Source organism: Papio anubis, chromosome 13, assembly GCF_008728515.1.
Source record: "Papio anubis isolate 15944 chromosome 13, Panubis1.0, whole genome shotgun sequence".
Taxonomy (NCBI): Eukaryota; Metazoa; Chordata; class Mammalia; order Primates; family Cercopithecidae; genus Papio; species Papio anubis.
Genome location: NC_044988.1, coordinates 63,108,179 through 63,117,487, shown reverse-complemented (window position 1 = coordinate 63,117,487; position 9,309 = coordinate 63,108,179). Strand labels below are relative to the sequence as shown.

At 52.1% G+C, this 9,309-nt stretch overlaps 1 protein-coding gene across 1 annotated transcript; it reads left to right on the top strand.

Annotated features, from left to right (window-relative positions):
- Positions 1 to 857: 857 nt before the first annotated feature.
- PIGO (phosphatidylinositol glycan anchor biosynthesis class O) lies at positions 858 to 9,246 on the top strand. Its single transcript, XM_009188579.4, is given in 12 exon segments — positions 858 to 1,406; positions 2,416 to 2,927; positions 3,571 to 3,714; positions 3,906 to 4,029; positions 4,363 to 4,522; positions 4,734 to 4,913; positions 5,176 to 6,411; positions 6,413 to 6,704; positions 7,272 to 7,478; positions 7,664 to 7,878; positions 8,495 to 8,565; positions 8,721 to 9,246. Coding segments are annotated over 12 exon segments (3,495 nt in total). The 5' UTR covers positions 858 to 1,182; the 3' UTR covers positions 8,851 to 9,246.
- The last annotated feature ends 63 nt before the right edge of the window (positions 9,247 to 9,309 follow it).

Below are 9,309 nucleotides of genomic sequence, written 5' to 3'. Positions count from 1 at the left end.
ACCATTTTTTATTTTTCCATTTGTCAGTAATGGACATTTCAGTTTCCACCTTTTGGTTATTATAAGGCTACTATTTTATTTATTTATTTTTTGAGACAGGGTCTCACTCTGTCACCCAGGTTGGAGTGCAGTGGTGAGATCACAGCTCGCTGCAGCCTTGACCTCCCCAGGCTCAGGTGATCCTCCCACCTCAGCCTCCTGAGTAGCTGGTACTACAGGCACATGCCAGCACACCTGGGTAAATTTTGTGCTGGGATAACAGGTGTGAGCCACTTACCCAGCCACGAATAAGGCTACTATGAACATTTATGTACAAGTTTTTGTTTGGACATAAGTATTAATTCCTCTTGGGTTTATACCTAGGACTGAAATTGTTGGGTCATTTGATAATTATGTTTATCGTTTTGAATTATCTGTTTTTACAATCTACCAGCAGTGTATGAGGGTTCCAATTCCTCCTCCTCATTGCCAACACTTGTTGATTATAGCCATACTGGTGGGTTCAAAGCAGTATCTCCAGCATTTCCTGATGGCTTATAATAAGCCTCTCTCCATGTGTCTATTGGCTATTTGTATATTTTCTTTGGAGAAATGTCTAGTCAAATCCTTTGCCCATTAATTGGATTGTTTTTCCCTCCTCCACTCATTTTTTTTTTTTTTTTTTTTTTTTGAGACAAGGTCTCACTTTGTCGCTGAGGCTGGAGTGCAGTGGTGCAATCTCGGCTCACTGCAACCTCTGCCTCCCGGGGTCGAGTGATTCTCCTGCCTCAGCCTCCCAGGTAGCTGGGATCACAGGCGCCTGCCACCACGCCCGGGTAACTTTTGTATTTTCAGTAGAGACAGTGTTTCGTCATGTTGGTTGGGCTGGTCTCGAACTCCTGACCTTAGGTGATCCACCTGCCTTGGCCTTCCAAATTGCTGGGATTACAGGTGTAAGCCACTGGCGCCCAGCCTCCCCTCCTCCACTCCGAAGGATTATTTGCTTAATTATCCAGTTGTAAGATTCAGAGGCTTTGAGAGGAGAATGAAATCTCGGTTGGACTTAGCTAAGCAAAAAGGGAAAAATAAGTATTATCTCCATTTTACAGATGAGGTAATGCCTAATAATGACAATATGTGCGGCCGAGCTAGGATTCAAGTCAAGTTTGACTCCAGCAGCCGTGCTCTTAGTCGTAACCATGAATGGACAGTGGTTCCGTGAACTCTCCAGTTTGGTCCCCTGTTCCCAATTTTCAATTATTAAATCTCCCATCAAACTCTCTGGCCAGCCCCACGCTCCTGGCCAAACTTCCACCGAGATGCCGGCAGATGGCGATGGAGCCACCGGCGGGCCTCTCTGGCACGCGCTTCTCTGTGGTGCCAGGCCGCAGGCACCGCCGCCGCCGCACTTCCGGGTGCTATTGCAGGTGAGCCAGGGTCTGCCGAGAACCTCAAGCCCACGTAGTCCCCTCACCCTGAAACAAGGGAGTCTTCCTCTTTCCCTTAGCTCCCAACCAAGGGTGGTCAGTACCGCGGCTAGGGTGCCCAGCGGGAGGCTGGGTAGCTACCGGAGGAGGCAGAGCCAGTCGCACGCCTGGGTTCCAGCGAGGCCCAACCGACTCTCGACCCGCGCCCCAGCCTCCTTGCGTGGCGAAGGTCATGCTTCAGGTCTCCTGGCGAACCTAGCCTCCCGGAAGCGGAGCGTGACTCCTCCCCTTCGTCCCCTCGGTGCCCGCCAGGCGGCGTCGTTGGCTGGGCCCGGGTTTCCCTGCGGCTTTGATCCCTTTCCACCCTAGTGGGTGTTGAGATTGGCGAGGGGAGAGGTGCAGAAACGGCCTGTAAGAGAGCCTGGCTACCAATTGGAATAACTTTCCCTCGTGACTGTGTTTTCAGCATTAGCATTTCCTGCGTGTACATGTGAACATTCCTATGCTCTACCCCTCGAAGATCCTGATTCAGTAGATCTGGGGTGGGGCCTGGAAATAGCTTTTTAATTTTTCTGAGACGGCGTCTCCCTCTGTTGTCCAGGCTAGAGTGCAGTGGCGCAGTCTCTGCTCACTGCAACCTCCGCCTCCCCGATTCAAGCAATTGTCCTGCCTCAGCCTCCCCTATAGCTGGGACTACAGGTGCCCGCCACCAATTTTTGTATTTTTAGTAGGGACGGGGTTTCACCATGTTGGCCAGGCTGGTCTCGAACTCCTGACCTCAGGTGATCCGCCCGCCTCTGCCTCCCAAAGTGCTGGGATTACAGGCGTGAGCCACCACGCCCAGCCTGGAAATAGCAGGAGAGTAATATTGTGAGGGGTTGGCTATGGGACAGTTTATCTCCGGGAAAGTCCGGGAGGAAGTGATTCTAGCTGGGCTTGTATTCAGGGACTAGAATATCCACTGGTTCTTTGCCCCACAGTAATGAATTTCCTTCCCCACCCCTATCAGGATGCAGAAAGCCTCAGTGCTGCTCTTCCTGGCCTGGGTCTGCTTCGTCTTCTACGCTGGCATTGCCCTCTTCACCAGTGGCTTCCTGCTCACCCGTTTGGAGCTCACCAACTATAGCAGCTGCCAAGAGCCCCCAGGCCCTGGGTCCCTGCCATGGGGGAGCCAAGGGAAACCTGGGGCCTGCTGGATGGCTTCCCGATTTTCGCGGGTTGTGTTGGTGCTAATAGATGCTCTGCGATTTGACTTCGCCCAGCCCCAGCACTCACATGTGCCTGGAGAGCCTCCTGTCTCCCTACCCTTCCTGGGCAAACTAAGCTCTTTGCAGAGGATCCTGGAGATTCAGCCCCACCATGCCCGGCTCTACCGATCTCAGGTTGACCCTCCTACCACCACCATGCAGCGCCTCAAGGCCCTCACCACTGGCTCACTGCCTACCTTTATTGATGCTGGTAGTAACTTTGCCAGCCACGCCATAGTGGAAGACAATCTCATTAAGCAGCTCACCAGTGCAGGTCAGTGTGGGCCACTTTGAAGACCAGAAGTACCCTGGCAAATTTCTTCAAAATTTGAAGTCAGGGAGTCTGACCTTTGGGTGCCCAGATGCACACTTGACTATGGTGTAAGGGAACAGAGGAGAAGAAAGAGGCCAGGGCCCTGCTTGTGGGGAGCTCAGTTTGGGGGACAGAGGAAAAGGGATCTGGGCTTTGATCCTATGAAGCTTCTAATCTGAATGGAGTGCAAGTTTTATTCTTGGGGACCTCTCAGTAAAAGGGAGAAGGGAAGAAGAGAAGATGTGGATCTTGGCTTGTAAGTGTGGAGAAGAAAGCAGAGAAATACAGGCCCTGTTCATTCATTGGCTTGGAAGAAGCAGGATACACCCAGGAAAAACAAATCAGTAGAGATACCCAGATACAGAACTAGCAGAGTGTTTTGTAGGAAGGGTAAGTGTGAGGTCTGGGTGGAGTATGGTTATCAGGGAAAGCTTCCTGGTGGAAAATGTTAGGCCCTGAAGGATAAAGATTGCTGTATGGAATTGCTGTACTTCTTAGGTTACATGTTTGGAACTTCTGATGGGTCTTTCAAGGGCCTCTTTTCCTGTTTTCTCCTGACCCTGATGTTTGCTCAGGCTCTGACCTCTCTTTCATGTCCCTGCAGGAAGGCGTGTAGTCTTCATGGGAGATGATACCTGGAAAGACCTTTTCCCTGGTGCTTTCTCCAAAGCTTTCTTCTTCCCATCCTTCAATGTCAGAGACCTAGACACAGTGGACAATGGCATCCTGGAACACCTCTACCCCACCAGTGAGCATGGGGCCAGAGCACGTAGTTCTAAGACTGGGAGCTGGGGAGGACTGCTTTAGTCCACAAATTCCGAGCCTCCAATGGGTGTAACAGCTTGGGCTTGTATCCCTGGACATAGAGGAGTGTCAAAGCCTGGCTGGGGTTGAGGAGTGGGTCTTAGTCTTCTGTGCTCATTGTTCTCCCCTTCACAGTGGACAGTGGTGAATGGGACGTGCTGATTGCTCACTTCCTGGGTGTGGACCACTGTGGCCACAAGCATGGCCCTCACCACCCTGAAATGGCCAAGAAACTTAGCCAGATGGACCAGGTCATCCAGTGAGTGTGGGGCATTGGCTGGGGGAGTGGGTTTGTATCTGAGAATCTCAGGATATGTGGTCCCAGGAGAGGAAGCTCTTAGAGCTTCTTTCCTGGCTGAATTCTGTCTTCTCTAGGCCTTCTGCTAAAGCTAGAGGCCCCATCCATCTTGATTAACTCAATGTGTAGCTTTGTGCATCAGGATCATGGCTGAAGACCTGTCTCTTTGCCAAAGGTCTAGGCCTTACTAATGGAGTTATAGCTGGGGATGAACAGGCCCCTGAGAAAAATCTTTTTTCTTTTTGAGGAAAATATTTATTTGTTTCTACTCCTGACACATTTCTTGGCCCCCAGGGGACTTGTGGAGCGTCTGGAGAATGACACACTGCTGGTAGTGGCTGGGGACCATGGGATGACCACAAATGGAGACCATGGAGGGGACAGTGAGCTGGAGGTCTCAGCTGCACTCTTTCTGTATAGCCCCACAGCACTCTTCCCCAGCACCCCACCAGAGGTGAGGCCTGGGATGTTCCTCATCTGTTCTCCCAGTAATCAGCCCATGTTACCATCACAGCATCCTCATGAATACCTCTATTATAGGCCCCCAAATCCATTATCCTGGGTATCCTCCACTCTCATTTCTTACCTAGGCCCCTATGTCTGGCATCCCAAACATTGACTTCAGCTTTGTAATGAATCTGTCGACCACTGTCATTTCCCTTTAGGAGCCAGAGGTGATTCCTCAAGTTAGCCTTGTGCCCACACTGGCCCTGCTGCTGGGCCTGCCCATCCCATTTGGAAACATTGGGGAAGTGATGGCTGAGCTATTCTCAGGGGGTGAGGACTCCCAGCCCCACTCCTCTGCTTTAGCCCAAGCCTCAGCTCTCCATCTCAATGCTCAGCAGGTAGGTAAGTGGGCTGGGTTTCCAGGTGACAGAGCGAGGGTGGGCATGAAAGAAGCATAATGAACCACTCTATTGTCCTTTGACTAGTCTTAGTCCCACCTTCCATACCTATCCCTCTTCTGTTATCCCTCCCTTCCCCCATCCTGGGCAAAGTTTGGGTCTTTGACTTCCACGTACCCCCTTTTGTAATACCTGTTCTTGCCTCTGCCCCAATTTATGTCTCTGACCTGTTCCCCTTGGCCTCTGACCTTTTCTCTGCCAGGTGTCCCGATTTCTTCGTACCTACTCCGCTGCTACTCAGGACCTTCAAGCTAAGGAGCTTCATCAGCTGCAGAACCTCTTTTCCAAGGCCTCTGCTGACTACCAGTGGCTTCTGCAGAGCCCCAACGGGGCTGAGGCGACACTGCCGACTGTGATTGCTGAGCTGCAGCAGTTCCTGCGGGGAGCTCGGGCCATGTGCATCGAGTCTTGGGCTCGTTTCTCTCTGGTCCGCATGGCGGGGGGTGCTGCTCTCTTGGTTGCTGCCTGCTTTATCTGCCTGCTGGCATCTCAGTGGGCAATATCCCCAGACTTTCCATTCCGCCCTCTACTTCTGATACCCGTGGCCTGGGGCCTTGTTGGGACCACAGCATATGCTGGACTCCTGGGAATTATTGAGCTGAAGCTAGATCTAGTGCTTCTAGGGGCTGTGGCTGCAGTGAGCTCATTCCTGCCTTTTCTGTGGAAAGCCTGGGCTGGCTGGGGGTCCAAGAGACCTCTGGCAACCCTGTTTCCGATCCCTGGGCCCGTGCTGTTACTCCTGCTCTTTCGCTTGGCTGTGTTCTTCTCCGATAGTTTTGTTGTAGCTGAGGCCAGGGCCACCCCCTTCCTTTTGGGCTCATTCATCCTGCTCCTGGTTGTCCAGCTTCACTGGGAGGGCCAGCTGCTTCCACCTAAGCTGCTCACAATGCCCCGCCTTGGCACTTCGGCCACAACAAACCCCCCACGGCACAGTGGTGCATATGCCCTGAGGCTTGGAATTGGGTTGCTTTTATGTACAAGGCTAGCTGGGCTTTTTCATCGTTGCCCTGAAGAGACACCTGCTTGCCACTCCTCTCCCTGGCTGAGTCCTCTGGCATCTATGGTGGGTGGTCGAGCCAAGAATTTGTGGTATGGAGCTTGCGTGGCAGCACTGGTGGCCCTGTTAGCTGCTGTGCGCTTGTGGCTTTGCCACTATGGTAATCTCAAGAGCCCCGAGCCACCCATGCTCTTTGTGCGCTGGGGACTGCCCCTAATGGCATTGGGTACTGCTGCCTACTGGGCATTGGCGTCAGGGGCAGATGAGGCTCCCCCCCGTCTCCGGGCCCTGGTCTCTGGGGCATCCATGGTGCTGCCTCGGGCTGTAGCGGGGCTGGCTGCTTCAGGGCTCGCGCTGCTGCTTTGGAAGCCTGTGACGGTGCTGGTGAAGGCTGGGGCAGGCGCTCCAAGGACCAGGACTGTCCTCACTCCCTTCTCAGGCCCCCCCCACTTCTCAAGCTGACCTGGATTACGTGGTCCCTCAAATCTACCGACACATGCAGGAGGAGTTCCGGGGCCGGCTAGAGAGGACCAAATCTCAGGGTCCCCTAACTGTGGCTGCTTATCAGTTGGGGAGTGTCTACTCAGCTGCTATGGTCACAGCCCTCACCCTGTTGGCCTTCCCACTTCTGCTGTTGCATGCGGAGCGCATCAGCCTTGTGTTCCTGCTTCTGTTTCTGCAGAGCTTCCTTCTTCTACATCTGCTTGCTGCTGGGATACCCATCACCACTCCTGGTAAATATCTCAGCTCTGATTCACCTAAAGACAATAGTGATGTGAGTTCGGCCCCTCTTGTTTTCAAGGAGGTGTTGTTCCTGATGTTCCTGAGCTTGACAGAGGGTCCCATACCCCATACAGCTGGGAAGGTCTTGGTGTCCTCTCTCTTATCTGCCATAGCCAAGTGAATCGATCCCTCCTGTTGGTTCCCAGGGTTCATGGAGAGGAAAGACAAGGAGTCCTCTAAGATTCCTTGTGGAAATGCTGCATCCTTATGAGCACACTTCTTGATTTTCCAGTGATAGAAGTAGTGAATTGTGAATATATAATGGCACAGTGAGCTGCAGGTGTTTGAGAGAAAGAAAGAGATTGACCACAGCAGGGTTCAGATAAGCGTGATGGCACTTTTGTACCACAGAGAGAATTAGAATAATTAGAGTGTGGACTGTGAGGATGTTGGGCTGATGGGCATGTGAGTGTGTATGAGAATTGATACTGAAGTAGTAGGAGTATATGACTATGGAGCAGTAGCCTATGGATTAGGGAATAAGAAGTGACTGTAAAGTGGCATATCTTTTCTTCCAGGTCCTTTTACTGTGCCATGGCGGGCAGTCTCGGCCTGGGCCCTCATGGCCACACAGACCTTCTACTCCACGGGCCACCAGCCTGTCTTTCCAGCCATCCATTGGCATGCAGCCTTCGTGGGATTCCCAGAGGGTCATGGCTCCTGTACTTGGCTGCCTGCTTTGCTAGTGGGAGCCAACACTTTTGCCTCCCACCTCCTCTTTGCAGGTACCCACTCCTCCTTCACTTGCTTCCATTATTTACTCTGGCTTTGTGGAAAGAGAGGAAACCCCTGGATTTGAATGGAGAGATGTGGGTTTGTTGGATCTTTGGCACCCCTTGGCGTAGGCTAATTGGAACCTGAGCCAGCCAGGGTGACCCATTGATTCCAGCCATACCCTCTCCCGAGGCAGTAGGTTGCCCACTGCTCCTGCTCTGGCCTTTCCTGTGTGAGAGTCAAGGGCTGCGGAAGAGACAGCAGCCCCCAGGGAATGAAGCTGAAGCCAGAGTCAGACCCGAGGAGGAAGAGGAGCCACTGATGGAGATGCGGCTCCGGGATGCGCCTCACCACTTCTATGCAGCACTGCTGCAGCTGGGCCTCAAGTACCTCTTTATCCTTGGTGTTCAGGTGGGTGTAGGAGAGAGATCAGGAAGTGGTGTTCTTTCTCCATGGGTGTGTATCAGTTTCTTTCAGACCTTCAAAACCGTGGGAGAGAGCCTTGACTGAGGTACACCTAAGTGAAGTGGTTGCTCAAGCCCAGTGGCCTCAAATGGCAACTCTGAGACTTGAACCTGGGTCTCCTTAATCCTAGTCCTGGATTGTTTCCTCTCTACAACCTAGATCTGGACCCTGCTAGTTGCATTTGAGGATTACTCTATCAGTGGACAGACTGGAAAAACTGAGGTGATAGCCAGGATTTTCTTCCCAAACTGTGGTCATGGATCCTCCTCCTTTCCTTTAGAAGCAGATGTGGCACTGGTATCTTCCTCCACCCTGGGGCCAGAGCCTGAGTATTAGCATTACAGATGGATAATGACTTGCCCAAAGTCACATAGTGAGTCAGTGCTTGGGGCAGGATGGGAAGTAGGTCTCCTAACTCCTAGCCCAGGACATGCACTATTTTTTCCACTGACACGCACTATTCTCCTATTTCCATTTTTTACAGGGGCCTATAGCAACTCTCCCTTTGCCCTGCTTCCTCCTCCCCTTCACAAGTAACATGGCCCCTCCTCTCCTCCTCTAGATTCTGGCCTGTGCCTTGGCAGCCTCCATCCTTCGCAGGCATCTCATGGTCTGGAAAGTGTTTGCCCCTAAGTGAGTAGATTTGCTTGAGAAGTAGAGGTGGTGGGGAGGGAGAAACTTGGAACAAAGTATGAAGATCCTAAACATCCAGGATGGCCAAGGTTGCCTCTACAGGGAAAAGGCAGTAGACCTACGCTGTTCCTGAGATTCTCCACCTTTCTTTGCAGGTTCATTTTTGAGGCTGTGGGCTTCATTGTGAGCAGCGTGGGACTTCTCCTGGGCATAGCTTTGGTGATGAGAGTGGATGGTGCTGTGAGCTCCTGGTTCAGGCAGCTATTTCTGGCCCAGCAGAGGTAGCCTAGGCTGTGGTTACTGGCACATGGCTACAGAGAGTGCTGGAGAACAGTGTAGCCTGGCCTGTACAGGTACTGGATGATTTGTGAGACAGGCTCAGCCATACCTCTGCAGCCAGGGGCTGCTGACTTCTAGGACTTCATTATTCTATAATTCAGGACCACAGTGGAGTATGATCCCTAACTCCTGATTTGGATGCATCTGAGGGACAAGGCGGGTGGTCTCTAAAAGTGGAATAAAATAGGCTGGGCGTGGTGGCTTACCCCTGTAATCCCAGCACTTTAGGAGGCAGAGGCGGGAGGATTGCTTGGTCGCAGGAGTTCAAGACCAGCCTGTGGAACATAGCAAGACCCCATCTCTACTATTTAAAAAAAGTGGAATAAAATGATAATACAATTATATGTGTCTGAGATGTGGGGGAGCCCCACTGTTCTACAGGGGTTGTGAGGAGGATCAGTCTCT